Source organism: Perognathus longimembris, chromosome 17 (assembly GCF_023159225.1).
Source record: "Perognathus longimembris pacificus isolate PPM17 chromosome 17, ASM2315922v1, whole genome shotgun sequence".
Lineage (NCBI taxonomy): Eukaryota > Metazoa > Chordata > Mammalia > Rodentia > Heteromyidae > Perognathus > Perognathus longimembris.
Window position 1 is genome coordinate 17,787,298 of NC_063177.1, and position 15,637 is coordinate 17,802,934.

At 46.9% G+C, this 15,637-nt stretch overlaps 1 protein-coding gene across 4 annotated transcripts in view; it reads right to left on the reverse strand.

The window, feature by feature from the left end:
- The window catches only part of Abr (ABR activator of RhoGEF and GTPase), a 207,830-nt gene that overhangs the window by 60,168 nt on the left and 132,025 nt on the right, over window positions 1-15,637 (reverse strand). For all 4 annotated transcript variants that reach the window (XM_048366982.1, XM_048366985.1, XM_048366983.1 and 1 more), the window contains 2 exons: window positions 9,557-9,742; window positions 1,165-1,272 (listed from right to left, as the gene is read on the reverse strand). In XM_048366982.1, coding sequence (XP_048222939.1) covers window positions 1,165-1,272; window positions 9,557-9,742 — 294 coding nt within the window. The remainder of the gene's footprint in view (window positions 1-1,164; window positions 1,273-9,556; window positions 9,743-15,637) is intronic.

Here is a 15,637-nt window from a genome sequence, read left to right on the forward strand (position 1 = left end):
CCCAGGACTGGCAAAACAAACAAATAAACAAACAAACAAAAACACCAATTTGGCTTTTTCGAATAATCAACCTGACATTTTCATTTCTATCTGTCCTACGTCTATATGTTCTCTTGGTTGATTCCAAACACAGACAGAACCCCAGCAGGTTCAGAAAGCTATCCTGAGACTCACCAACTATTCTAGCATCAGAGCTAAGATATGGAAAGAAAAGAGACAGGGGGACCTTTAAGGTAGGACTTCTAAAACTGTAGAAATATGTCCCCCCACCACAAAAAAACAAACAACAAAAAAATCCTCAGAGGTTCTGTTGCCTTGGGCTTGGGCTTAGAACTGGGTACTTTCTGTAAAGTAAAATACCCATAAGGGTATTTCTGGGGCTTTTTTTTGGGGGGGGGAGGATAACAAGAGAGCTGGGCTGTGTTCCTGAAGCATCACATCAGCAGCAGCCCCTCCCTGCTACTTTCTAGCTAGAAGTGCCAATGGCAAGGGATGTGGAAGGGCACGTGGGGAGGGCTTAACTATAGCAGCAGGGACAGCATGCTCTTGACCATAAAGTCCAGGGCTGCTTTTCTCCTGTTGTCTGTTTGTAAGCCCTGAGATCTTAGACTTGGTATGGATCTTAAAGAGATTACTGAGTCCAGACTTTCTTGAATCTTCTTCCTGATCATAGAGAGCACTTAGTACCTTGTTAAAATAAAGATTTCTACCTCCCTGGCTGCCCCAGCCTTTATATCCAGCCCTCTGAGTGAGAAGCTGCAGGGAAGGAGCCTGGACACCCACTTTTAAACAGGGTCTCGCTGATTCTCATCAAGCAAGTTTGACATGGAACTTGTCCATCTGCTTGGGCAAATCCCAGCAGACCACTCTGTAGGGGAAGAAACAAAGGCCAAGGGAGAAGAAGTGACTTGTTCAAGGTCACCACAGCACAGGAGAAAACTGCCTGTTCCTCTTTCTAATCTGAAATGGAATTAAAAAAATCAAACCAATCAATATTTTTATATTAAGAGGAAAAATGTCAAGTGCAAGAAAGCAAATGTCAGGCCAAAAGTTACCTACAAAGGGAATAGCCTCCCTGATAGGCAAGCAAAGGAGAAGACACGCACAGGCTGGAAGGTTCCAAAGCTACTCCCAGGGGCCCAGGGGTTGTGAGGAGCTGCCTACCTCTGAGATCTTCTGGAACTGGTTGTTAGATTGGCTGCACTTCTCAGCTGTCTCCAGAGCAACTTTATAGTTATCCACAAATGCTTTGTACACACCAAGCTGGCTGGCCTGCAGGGAGGAGACAGAAAATGAAGAAAGGAGGGTGGGAATGGGATGGGGAGAGGATTAATGAATGGATGAAAGCTTATCTAGAGCTCCTGGAGCTCCCCTAGTGCTCAGAATCTCTAACTTAGCCCCAAAGGGCTTACTGGAAATGAGGGGAAAGGCAGGGATGAACATATTACAGTATCTCTTAGAACTTGACAGTTTCCATGGAAACCGGCTTAGCCAATAAGGTTAAGAGGGTATAGTGAGGGGGAGGAGAGCAAGGCAGGGCCTTTCTTGGCAAGCTAGAAATTGAACTCATCACAGTAAGGCCTCCTGGGATTTGAAGCCTCTTAATGCCTTCTACCTGTTTCACATCTTAGAATTGGCGGGAGTAGAGGAAGACAGGAGTGGTGGGCACATGTGGCATGCTTGGTTCCCTACTCCTGGTGCTAAGTGTGGGGCCCAGCATTTAAAGGGAATTTTAAAAGTTTCTGCCCTCATCTCCTCAGCCTCCAAAGAGTCAGAACCCCCACCTCACTATATACCTGCATGCCACCTGGAAGTGAACCCAGAGCTTTCCCTGACCTGCCACCACAAAACGCCTTGCTTCCTCTGGGTGGCAGGGTGGATCCCATCATTCCTTTCTGCAAATGGCGAAACTGAGGCCATTAGTTCAATTCTGCAAATATTTATGGCAAACCTTCTCCGAGCTGTGTACACATATTTCCTCCTAAGAGAACAAAGGTGGCAATTCAAATTAAAGCCTCAATAAGAAACTATTTCATACCTGCAGGAAGGGTTGAAGTTGAAAAGTCTGATTATGTCAAGGTTGACAATAATGTGGGGAATGTGAAGAAATATAAACTCTTACGGAATGCTTATAGATTTAAGTTAGTACAACAATTTGGAGAGTAATTTGTCAGTAACAAATAAAGCTATAATCTCAGACTTATTGCTTAGCAAGGATCTTCCCTCCCTTCTTCCCTCCTTCCCTCCCTCCCTTTTCTCATAGTACTGGTTTATTTTTTTTTTTGTTTTTGTTTTTTGGCCAGTCCTGGGGCTTGGACTCAGGGCCTGAGCACTGTCCCTGGCTTCTTTTTGCTCAAGGCTAGCACTCTGCCACTTGAGCCACAGCGCCACTTCTGGCCATTTTCTGTATATGTGGTGCTGGGGAATTGAACCCAGGGCCTCATGTATACGAGGCAAGCGCTCTTGCCACTAGGCCATGTCCCCAGCCCTGGTTTATGTTTTTTTGTTGTTGTTTATTTTTCTGGTCCTGAGGCTTGAACTCAGGGCCTGGTCACCATCTCTGAGCTTTTTCACTCAAGGCTAGTATTCTACTATTAGAGCTAAACCTTGATCCTGGCTTTTTGGTGATTAACTGAAGATAAAAGTCTCACAGAGTTTCCTGCCTGGGCTGGCTTTGATTTGCAATCCTCAGCTCTCAGCTTCCTGAGTATCTAAGGATTACAGGCATGAGCCACCAGTGCCTGGTTCTATAGTACTGGATTATGAAGTTAGGGTTGTGCTTGCTAGATAGACACTCTGCCATTTGAGCCATACCTCTGGCCTACATATGGCTAATGAATACCTGCCATTAAGCAATGTAAACTGAAGTGTGTTGTATTCTAAAGTATGTAATATAGGACATAAATCACATCACTGCGGAGTATATGTTGAAATGACAACATTCAGATCTGCTGGAATAAAAATATATTCATAAAATTAATTTCCTCTGTTTATCTCTTTTTTTGTTCTTTCGTTGTCCTGGGGCTTGACCTCAGGGCTTGGGCACTGTCCCTGAGCTTTTGTGCTGGAGGCCAGAGCTCTACCACTTGAGCCCCAGCTCCACTTCAGCTTTTTTTTTTTTTTCTTTTGGTGGTTAATTGGAGCGAAGAGCCTTATGGACTTTCCTGCTGGAATGGCTTTGAACTGTGATCCAAAGATCTCAGCCTCCTGAGGAGCTAGGATTACAGGTAGGAGCCACTGGTACCCAGCTGCTTATTTTGTTTTGATTTGGGTGTCTCATTGGGTTTCACAGGTTGGTCTTGAATTCGTGGACTCAGATGACACTCCTGCCTTGCAAGGAGCTGGCCCTATAGGTATCTGCCACCATGCCCAGTTTATTCTATTTTATATGATTTTATCTTATTTTGTGGCAGAGATCAAAACCAGGGTCACATGTATGCTAAGCAAGTACTCTACCTCTAAGACAAATCCACAGTCCTATTTTTTACTTTTAAAAAATGTTGCCACTCACTGCCAGATGTTAGTGGCTTGGGGAAATATGAGAATTGGCACTCGGAGCTAGCCCAAGAAGACAAATCTGAAAGACTGCTATCTCCAACTAACCAGCAAAAATCTGAAAGTAGAAGAGTGAATCGAGTGGTAGAGCATCAGCTGTAAGTGAACAAGATGAGAGAAAAAGTAAAAAGTGCAAGGCCCTGAGTTCAAGCCCCAGTATCAGAAAAAAAGAAAAAGAAGTGGCTATGAATACTCAATATGCATATATGAAAATGGAACTAGGAGGTTTGAGGAGGTGGGTGAAGATGGGATAGATGAGATTGAGAAGAATGACAGAATGGGTGACATTGATCAAGATGCATTGTACACATAAATGGATATTAATTGAAACCCCTTTGTATCACTAGTTGAAGATAATAACTAAAAATGTGTTGTTGAATGTCAACAATACATTTATACAACTACTTAAAGATAATACAAATATATATTTAAAATGTGGTTACTAAGGTTAGGGGTATAGCTCAGTGTTAAAAGTGCTAGCCTAGCCAGGCATTGGTGGCTCACACCTGTAATCCTAGCTACTCAGGAGGCTGAGGATCGCGGTTCAAAGCCAGCCCTGGCAGGAAAGTCCCTGAGACTCTTATTTCCAATTAACCACCAGGAAACCAGGAGTGGTTCAAAGTGGTAGAACACTAGCTTTGAGCTGAATTGCTTAGGGACAACACTAAGTCCCAGACTTCAAGCCTCAGGACCATATTAAAAAAAAAAAAAAAGAGTGCTAGCCTAGCAACACACACACACACACACACACACACACACACACACACACACGTGTGATTAGTAGACCATTGAAAAAAATACCCAGGTGCCAGCAGTTCACACCTGTAATCCTAGCAACTCAAGAGGCTGAAATCTGAAGATTATAGTTTGAAGCCAGCCTTGGCAGGAAGGATGCCTATCTCCAATTAACCACTAAAAAGCTGAAGAGTGGAGCTGTGACTCAAGTGATAAAGCACTGGCCTTGATTAAAAAAGAAAAGAAAACGAAAAACAAACAAAAATAGGGACAGCACTCAGGCCCTGAGTTCAAGTCTCAGAACTAGGACATTCACATGCATACATACATGCACACACACATACACGGAGTATATATGTAGGTCACAACATCCTAAGTAGTGCTGCTCTTAAAACCTTTCTTCATATACATGTGCCCAAGGAGATGCTTATAGCTTCCCCCTTTTTAGTGGGAGAGCTGAAAATAAATGTTCACAAATACAGGAAACCAGACACTTAAAGAAGATGAATGAACTTAAGCCAAGCATGGTAGCATATGTCTATAATCCCAGTTCTCAGGAGGCTAAGGCAGGAGAATCATGAGTTTCAGGCCAGCCATACATAGCAAGACCTCAAAAAAAAAATCACCACTAGATTTATATGTAGTAATACCAACATGTGATAAACACATGCACATTTTAAAAGAACAGGTAGTGTCATAAAAAGATAAGACATGTAATGCATTTATAAACTGTAGTTGTACTTTGACTACACACCAAAGTCTCACCAGCAGCTGCCTGAAGAGAAAAGGGGAGATTAAATCCATCTGTAATACTATTGGGTTTGTTGTTGTTGTTGTTATTTGTTTTCTTTTGCCAGTCCTGGGGCTTGGACTCAGGGCCTGAGCACTGTTCCTGGCTTCTTTCTGATGAAGGCTAGTACTCTACCTCTTGAGCCACAGCGCTATTTCCAGCTTTTTCTGTTTATGTGGTGCTGAGGAATCAAACCCAGGGCTTCTTGAATGCTAGGCAAGCACTCTACCACTAAGCCACATTCCCAGGCCCCACAATGGTTTTGTTGATTAGACAGTTTTGCCTGATGCTGGAATATGTTAATAGAGCCCATGCCTGTTTCATAAAAAGGCTTGAGTTTGATCTTCAGCACTGAGGGGAAAGAGGGAGATAAAAAAAAAAAAGTTGGGCTGGGAATACAGCCTAGTGGCAAGAGTGCTTGCCTCGTATATATGAAGCCCTGGGTTTGATTCCCCAGTACCACATAGATAGAAAATGGCCAGAAGTGGCGCTGTGACTCAAGTGGCAGAGTGCCAGCCTTGAGAGAAAAAAAAAAAAAAAAAAGAAGTCAGGGACAGTGCTCAGGCCCTGAGTCTAAGCCCCAGGACTGGCCAAAAACAAAACAAAACAAAACAAAAAAAGTTGGGCAGGGCTGGGAATGCGGCCTAGTGATAAAGTGCTCATCTCGTATACATGAAGCCCTGGGTTCAATTCCTCAGCACCACATAGATAGAAAAAAGCTGGAAGTGGCACTGTGGCTCAAGAGGTAGAGTACTAGCCTCAAGAAAAAAGAAGCCAGGGACAGTGCTCCAGCCCTGAGTCCACACCCTAGTACTGGCAACAAAAACAAAACAAAGGGCTGGGAATATGGCCTAGTGGCAAGTGCTTGCCTCCTACACATGAAGCTCTCAGTTCGATTCCCCAGCACCACATATATGGAAAACGGCCAGAAGGGGCACTGTGGCTCAGGTGGCAGAGTGCTGGCCTTGAGCGGGAAGAAGCCAGGGATGGTGCTCAGGCCCTGAGTCCAAGGCCCAGGACTGGCCAAACAAACAAACAAACAAGGTTGGGCATTTGTCTTCCTAGTGTAACATCTGTTAACTCTGGCAGGTGCACACACACGTATCTGCTACGTTATTCTCCAGATTTTCTGGTTTTTATTTTTTGCTAATTAAGTAGCGAGGGAATTTAGCTGCTACTAGGTTTCCTTAGGAGCTTCCACTTCCTGCTAGAGTGCCAGAGAAGTAGCTACCCCTGAGCCCCACTACAGACCACTCTGCTCCCTGCAGAATCCTTGTGCTCTTGAGGGGCCACAGATGCTGAGTAGGGGGCTGAGTATAGATTCAACTGGGCCTGGAGCCTCCCACAGCAGAAACTGAGACCTTCAAGGAAGCTGGCAGGGCTGGGAGACAAGACGCTAGAGAAAAGAGGAAGAACATGGATGTAGGGGGAGAAGCCAAGGCCTGAACAGCACAGGTCTGAGCCCTGAAAGGCTGGAAGGAGCAGGAGTAAATGGAGTCTGGGTAGATTTTCGGAAGAGTACTGGTCATTGATGCCCCGAGCCATAAGAGATATGCTCCACAGTTGCTTCTTAAATCAGAGTACAACACATTGGCTCTTCCAGGAAAGGGCTCTCATCCTCCATGCCCATGAGAAGAAAAAAGCCTGGTTCCCAGGCTGGCATCAGCGAACTCTGCTAGCATTCTGTGAGTCAGGAATAGAAGCCAGCTGTGTGCAGAGGTCAGAGGCCATCCTGAACACTGCCATCTGCACAGTCACCCAAGGCAGAAGGGCTTGAGGCCCAGCCTATCAGGGTCATTAACTTGGAAGCGGAGGTTGCCTGGAAACAGCAGCTCAGCACTGGAGTGATCTCATAAAGCAAGCAGCAGAGATGCTAATTCCTTTCTGTCCATAATGAATAATCAAATATCCAGAGACTTCAGTTGAAAATAAACTTCCTCCAGATGCCTGCCATGCCTGGATCACTTGGCCCTGCCAAGCCTGCAGCCTCCAGGCCTTGGATATCAGCTCATGACACTGGGAGTGGGGGGCAAATTCACAGCACACTGAGACCCCAGTGATGAAGATGAATCAGGAGACCCTGTCCACTGTCCTCTGGCTACTTGCTCATTTATTCAGTTTGCTCTCTTCTGCATCCCTGAGGGATGAGGAGAGGCTACCCCAAAGCCAATCAGCTCAGCTCCTGGGACCAGGGAGGGGTTTCTGGGTGTTCCCCATCCCTGCACTGGGGGAAGCAGCTTGGCCTGCCTGGAAGTGCAATGTTCCAAGTCTCTTCAGAACAACAGCAACAATCACAATAATAACTAACAGCAGTAATGATAATGGTGAACCACTGAGCAATGACCCATTTCTAACCTTCCAGGTGCTGTCCCAGGCACTTTCTATATTCATTCACGAATTGACCACTGGGTTGGTTTTGAGGGGTTTAAATGAAAAATAGTTTGTCCTCCTGAGGCTTAGCTTATGGCTTTGGGGAGACAGGCACTTGTAAGTGTTCATGAACAATGAGCACAGGGGCTAGGGAAAGGTTCTCTGAAGAGGTCATTTCTTTTTTCTTCTTACTGGTCTTGAGGCTTGAGCTAAAGGCATGGGCCCTGTCCCTGAGCTTTTTTGCTTAAGGCCAGTGCTCTACCACTTGAACCAAAACCTTTTTGGTGGTTAATCAGTGGTAAAGAGTCTCACAGACTTTTCTGCCCGGGCTGGCTTTGAACCATTATCCTCAGATCTCAGACTCCTGAATAGCTAGGATGACAGGTGTGAGCCACCGGCACTCAGCTATGAGGAGGCCATTTGTAAGTTGGGAACTGATCATGGGGAGCCAGGTAGCTGGGGAAAGCCACATGGGGCAGATGGAGCTACAATATGCACCCGTAAGAATGTGCCTACAGTGTGAACTAAGAGCAGAAAATCCTGTGTCAGGGGACACAGGGTGGGGAAAGGAGCAGCCAGAGGATAGTATATAATCTTGTGGTCATTTCTGGAAGCCTTTTGCCAGTAGCAAGGGGTGCCCTGGCCAGAGAGAAGCAAGGTCTGGGCAGGGTTTGGCTGACTGTCTCCTGCTGCCAGCAGAAGGGTGTGGTGGGAAAGGAGCAGGCCTATTTGCCCCATGGGAAGTGGGGATGAGGGACAAGAGAGAGGAGGGAGAGGGCATCGTGGGAAAAGGGAGGCACCTAGGATGAGACCCAGGCACCCAACGGAATAAGGACAAGAGGAAGAGCAGGAACTTCGGTGAGTCTGGTTTTGAGCATAAGGGCCTAGTAGTTTTTAAGCAAGCATCTTCTGCAGGGTGAGCAACACAGGGCCCTGTCACTTCAACTAGTCTCAAGACAAAGAGGAAACTTTGGGGATGCTTTTCTCTGCTGCTCCACACATTCACACTCTAGGAGTAGGAGGAAGACAACAACAAACTCCTAGGATTCTCCTGCCAGGCTGTCAAGAGCTAGGGTGGGGGGCTAAGAATATGGACTAGTAGGAGTGCTTGCCTTGCCCTGGGTTCGAGTCCTCAGCAATATATATATAATATTACATATAATATATAATATATATAATATTATATAGATATATAGATATCCGAAAGTGGCGTTGTGGCTCGAGTGGTAGAGTGCTAGCCTTGAGAAGTCAGGGACAGTGCTCAGGCCCTGAGTTCAAGCTCCAGGACTGGCACACACACACACAAAAAGTTAGGGTGGGATGTTCTGTGGGTTTGATCTGGGAGTCCTCCAGGAAACAGAGGCAGAGCTAGAAGAGAGGGAGTGATGCGAAGCCCCAGAGAAGAGTATCTCTCTAAACCCCGTTGGTACCCTTCCCCTCCCTCCTGTGGGAGGGGTGCTGATTCTCCATTCTTTTTGTTTTTGTTGTTTGTTTGTTTGTTTTTGCCAGTCCTAGGGCTTGAACTCAGGGCCTGAGTACTGTCCTTGACTTCTGTTTGCTCAAGGCTAGCACTCTACCACTTGAGCCACAGCGCCACTTCCAGCCTTTTCTATATATGTGGTGCTGAGGAATTGAACCCAGGGCTTTGCACATATGGGGCAAGCCTTCTACCACTAGACCATATTCCCAGCCCTCTCCATTCTTTTTTCTCTGGGGACTTCAGGAGACCACCATTAGTAGATGCAGTCTTCACCAAATTGCTCCATTTTAGAGGCAGCACTAGGATGTAGAGAAGCCCAGTGATCTCAGGTGAGAGCAACATTCCAGAGGAGTTTTCATTCTAGCACTGGCTTAAGGGACCCCATAGAGGGAGAAGTGGTACTATCCCAGGCCTGTCCGTGTACTCCTAGAAACAGTCCCAAGCCTCTACGCTGGCAGGCTTGGAGGTGAGGTCCTAGACGCAAGTGTCCCCATAAAGTCTAAGTCCTGGCTGGCCACCAAGACTTCTGAGAGAAGGCTCAGGCCTTCAAGAAGGCCCAGTGGGCTGGGGCTCACTAGTCCTTTCTTGAGGCCCTCTTAAGAACAACTGCCTCCTGGGAGACTCACCAGCTTCTGGAAGAGGTGGCCCATGGTGACCTGGCTGTCCCACTGCTGCACCTTGGGGCAGAGGTTGTCGTAGAACTCCTTGTGGATCTCATAGATGTCCTGGATCTTGTAGAAGATGGTCTCGATCTGCTGGATGGTGAGTACGGGCTGGGAGGTGGTGGCTGTGGCCTTCAGGGGCTTCATAGGCTAGGAAAGGAAGAGGAAGGAAGAGCAGAGGTGGGAGTGAATAAAACAGAGTGCTGGCAGGCCCCAGGCAGACTGTGACACTGATTAAAACTTTGTGATGTCCCAGTCATGCCTAGACAAGACCACCAAAGGCAGGGCACTGGCAATGTGGTTTGTATCTTGGAGCTGCTCTCACAGGCCCCAACACGCCATGTACAAGGAGAAGGAACTTGGCAGCAGGACCCTGGCCCAGCAGTTAAAGATGTTTCCCGCCCCCATCAGAGATGGCATCCAGCCCATGCCTATGAGGGCTCACTGAGGGGTTTAGCAGGACCCTTCTTCTTTTTGACAATGGTCCTATGGCCTGAGCCATTAAGCTGCCTCATCACACATCAATGGAAAGGAGGATGGCCTGGGAACTGAGCTGTTTTGTTTCTTTATTTCAGGAAACAAGGTGATTCTCGGATTTGAGACCAGCTCAGATGTCCTGATATTAAAGGTTCTCACTTAGAGAAAGGCACAGGTACACACATGACAACTTCTTACTTCCCATCCCTGTGGCAGACATTGCTGAATGACCATGATGAACTTTCCCAGTGAGTGTGGCAGTGGTTTTAGGTTCTTTCTCCATTGACATGAAAATGAAACTTATCTCTCATCCCTGCTTGTCTACTCCAGGTACATGAGGGTCTGCAAGTGGCGATGGGGCAGTGACAGATGGTAACACAGGACTCCCTCCCCTCCAGCACTGCTGTGGTAACACAGGAACGCCCCGCCCCAGCACCACTATGGTAACACAGGACCCTCCCCCTGTACTGCTATGGTAGCACAGGCCCAGACCTGGGCGTATGACGGACGATAACACAGAACCATGCCAGCACCACTTGGGCTAGTGGGGCTCGAACTCAGGGCCTGAGCACTGTCCCTGGCTTCCTTTGGCTCAAGGCTACCACTTGAGCCACAGTGCCACTTCCTACCTTTTCTGTTTATGTGGTGCTGAGGAATTGAACCCAGGGCTTCATGCATGCTAGGCAAGCACTCTACCACTAAGCCACATTCCCAGCCCAGGTGGTAAGTCTTTGTATTTTCTAAATCAACTACTGATCCATAGCTGGTGGTATACACCTGTACTCCCAGATACTCAGGAGTCTGAGATATGAGATTCACATGGGCCCAGGAGTTCAAAACCAGTCTAAATAATCAAGACTCCCATAATGGATTTGGAGGCATAGCTCAAGTAGTAGAGCAACATCTAATGAGCAAAAGCATCAGATGAGCTTGAGTTTCAGTCTTGGGCAAAAAATAAATAAAAGACTCCCATAAATAAAAATAAATATAAACAATAACTCCTCTACAATGAATAAATATTAATTTTGCAATCAGAAAACCTTCCAAGAGGGGGCTGGGAATATGGCCTAGTGGCAAGAGTGCTAGCCTTGTATACATGAAGCCCTGGGTTCGATTCCTCAGCACCACATATATAGAAAATAGCCAGAAGTGGCGCTGTGGCTCAGTGGCAGAGTGTTAGCCTTGAGCAAAAAGAAGCCAGGGACAGCGATCAGGCCCTGAGTCCAAGGCCCAGGACTGGAAAAAAAAAAAAAAAAAGAAAAGAAAACCTTCCAAGATGCCCAGACTATACTCAAAAGGCTGGCATAGGGTCTGAAAACCTACCACATGGAGAAGACAGGAGAGGGGAGGGCCTGTTTCTGGAAGAGAGGCCTGAATTGGGTAGGCTGATTTTCTATCTAAAGGCTACATAGAAAAGGTTCTTCAACTTAACACTAGGTTACTGTAGATCCAACAGCAATGGGGAGAACTTAGGGGTGAGATTGGGGCTCACTAGAGCTGTCCCCTGCTGCCTCCCAGGATGAGGTAGTAAGCTGTAGACAGGAGAAGCATGCTAGCAGACCACAGGCAACTCATCTGATGAAAGTGCTGGACTGGAGGGAACACGAACATGAGCAAAACCAAAGCTATCCTTAGTTCCCATAAGCCTTGACCACCAGCTTGAGCTGGCCACAGCAGCCAGACTGCGGCCCGGCTTCCGCTGTCCTCCCTCTGATGGGGCTGAGCCCAAGTTGTCCACAAGAGAAGTCTCCCCTATGCAAATATCTAGCCAATGCCTAACTTCTGGCCTCCTTGTCCTCCAAGCTCTACCAAGTCCAGATATAATGATATAGGCAGAGAAAAGCAAGCCCTCTCTTGGTACCAGAACCAAGTGACCCTCAGTGTCCAGTCCTTGCTGGGCAATGGGTGTGGGTTTGAACTCCAACTCTGCTACTTAATAGCTCAGGCAGATCGCTCACCATGTCTGGGTTTAGCTTTGTCAGCTGACGTTAAGCTCCAAAGCCTACTTTACATAAAGCATCTAGAATGTGCTGGGCACACAGAAGTAACCGGTATTACTATGAAAATAATGTACCAAAGCAACTAAGCATGAGGTCAGACTTGGGGTGCTTAGTGGTGGATAACTTCCCATCCAGTAGGGGAGAGAGATGCAAAACAAATAGACCATTAACTATCTAATAACATACAGCAGTAGGTGCAATGAAGAAAATTAGAAGACCTCCTGAGACAGGGTGGTGAAGGACAGCTTCTCCAAGGAAGGGACATGTACTTTGAGATGGATGTGTGGGTGGTGAGAGATGGGGGAATGGTATTGCAGGACCATGCCAGGTCTAGAGGCAGGAATGGGCTTGGTGACAGACAGGGGCTGAAAAGGAATGTGCTCCTTAGATAAGAAGGGGGAGGAGCCTAAGGCAGGACTGGGTGGATCTCTGGTGTATGTACGGTGGGGGTCTAGGCAGAGGAAGGACTGTTTGTTTTTTAAATGATAATGGGGTTTGAACTTAGGGCCTTGCACTTGCTAGGCAGGCACACTACCATATGAGTTAAACGCCAGCCAGCTTTTTATTATTTTATTTTGGTTTTAGTTGTTTTTTCTTGTTTTAGCTGTTTAGGGTTTATTGATTGGAGATGGAGTAACCACTAACTTTTTGTCTGGGCTAGCCTCACACCAAGATCATTTACATTTCTATCTCCTGAGCTGGCATTATAGGTGTGTTCCACTGCCCTTAGACCCCTCTCCCCTTTCTGCTGGTAGTAGAGTTTGAATTCAGGGTCTTGTGCTTGCTGGGCAAGCAATCTACCACTTGAACCACACCCAGTCCTTCTGCTTTTAGTTTGTTTTTCAGATAGGGTATCTGGCTTTTACAGGGATGGCCTCAATCCTGCTTCTGTCTTTCAAGTAGCTGTGATTATAGGCACGTGCCACCATACTCAGCCTAGGAAGTACAGTTTTGACTTTGCAATTGACCCAGCTTTCTGTGTGAAGGATTTAGGCAGTGGAGTAAAGAAGGGGCCAATATTTGGGAGACTGTTCTTGTGATCTCTATCCCTGAATTTGAGAACTGCATCAACTATTTGACTAAAATGAACCAACAGTGAACAATGCAAAACAGCGTATTCTTGTCCAACTTAGACTGGAAATATCAACCAAGAGGTAAAGGTTGCACAGAAGGCTTCTTGGAGGAGAGAGAGGGAGAAGGATCTCAGTTGGGGAGATCTGGGAAAGTGAGGGGTGGGGGGATATATGCAGCAGGGACACAGCAGGAACTAGGAGCCAGTACACTGTTCTTTCTCCCAAGCCCAGGTGGAAGCTCCCCTTCAGGTGTGATGTCATTGTTACCACTTTCTGTGTAGGACCCCATGGGGGGACTAAGTAGCCATGTTTGCCTGGCCTTGGTGCAATCCCCACTGTGAGGGAATAAAGGAGATGGAGTGGGGGAACAGTCCTGGGAAGACAAAGGGGAAAGGATTTCTCAGAAGCAGCTGTAGAAGCAGCACTCATCTGCCGCCTACACAGGCAGGCTCAATGCACTCAATGCTCTGCTTCCTCCTGAACTTCCCACTCTGTCTACAAAAGGGGAAGAAGAGGATGCTGGGCAGCAGCCAGTCACATGGACTGGTCTGTACTGAGGACATGAGACATTCCCACACAAGACTGAGAACCTATGTTCTTATTGCCGAGTGTGTGTGGGGAGAAGAAAGGGCTGGCTGTTTCTTTCTTTTTTCTAGTCCTGGGACTTGAACTCAGGGCCTCAGCTCTGTCCCTGAGCTTCTTTTGCTCAAGGCTAGTGCTCTACTACTTGAGCCACAGCATCACTTCTGGCTTTCTCTGTTTATGTGGTATTAAGGAATCAAATCCAGGGCTTCACCCTAGGCAAGCACTCTACCACTAAGCCACATTCCCACTGGCTGGTTCTTTTGTTGTTTTTTTGTTTTTGTTGCCAGTCCTGGGGCATGGACTCAGGGCCTGAGCACTGTCCCTGGCTTCTTTTTGCTCAAGGCTAGCAACTCTACCTCTTGAGCCACAGCGCCACTTCCGGCTTTTTTCCCCTATATGTGGTGCTGAGGAATCGAACCGAGGGCTTCCTGTATACGAGACGAGTACTTTACCACTAGGCCATATTCCCAGCCCCCACTGGCTGGTTCTTAAAGCAGCTATTTTTCAGGCCCTGTTGTGTGTGAAGGGTACCACTATGGTAACCACCTCTAGGAGTGGGGCAAGCACTAGCAAGAGAAGGGAGGACTAACAAAGAGGGTACAAGTGGATGAATATGGTCTAAGCCACTTGCTTGCATGTATGAAAAACAGAACCATGAAACCTGTTGATTTTTTTATTTTAATCTTTTGGTGCCAGTACTGAGGCTTGAAATCAGGGCCTGATGCTCTGACTTGGGGTTTTTCCTCTCAAGGCTGGAGTTCTACTACTTGAGCCATGCCTCCACTTCTAGCCTTTTGCAGGTTAACTAGAGATAAGGGTCTAATGGACGTTCCACTTTCCTACCTGGGTTGGCTTCAAACCATGACACTCAGATCTCAACCTCTTGAGTAGCTAGGATTACAGTGTGAGGCATCAGCACCTGGCTGAAGTTGTTTTCAGAAGGGGGAATAGGATGGGGAAGAGTGACAAAGAGGGTGAAGTTGATCAGGATACATTGTGAACATGTATAGAAATGTCACAATGACATCTCCTTGTGTATGTATGTATATGCTGATTCTTTTTCTTTCTTTTTTTTTCAGTCGTAGAGCTTGAACTCCTGATGTAGGCACTGTCCCTGAGCTCTTCAGCTCAAAACTAGTGCCCTACCACTTGAGGCACAGTGCCATTTCCAGTTTTTTGGTGGTTAACTGGAGATAAGAGCCTCAAAAACTTTCCTGGCTGGCTTTGAATTGCAATCCTCAGATCTCAGCCTCCTGAGTAGCCAGGATTACAGGCGTGAGCCACTGGCACCAGACATATGCTGATTCTTAAAAAAGCAGCTATTTTTATCTGGTGAAGATTCACGTACAGGCCTTTGGTTTTTTGAGGCAAGGTCTTTTACTATGTATCTGACCTTTTTTTTTTTTTTTTGGCCAGTCGTGGGCCTTGGACTCAGGGCCTGAGCACTGTCCCTGGCTTCCTTTTTGCTCAAGGCTAGCACTCTGCCACTTGAGCCACAGCGCCGCTTCTGGCCGTTTTCTGTATATGTGGTGCTGGGGAATCGAACCTAGGGCCTCGTGTATCCGAGGCAGGCACTCTTGCCACTAGGCTATATCCCCAGCCCTGTATCTGACCTTTTGACCCCTGTCCTGCTAGCCAATGAACTAGCCTTCCAGTCACCTCTCTCCTCCCATGTTTGATTGCACGGGGTAAGGGTGGTACCCTAGTTCACCATCTTATCCATGGAGAATCATAGGAAAGAACTCCTGGAGTATCTAAACCTTGGTTCTTGACTTCCAAGCCCAAGTGCTTTTCAGGAAGCCTCTGCCTGGCTAAGCTATGACTTCACAGGTCAGGTCTCCTGTGTCCTCCAGCATGTGGTCTTTCGAAATAGTGGAAAGAAATCTGCCCACTTCCTCCACCTCCTACCT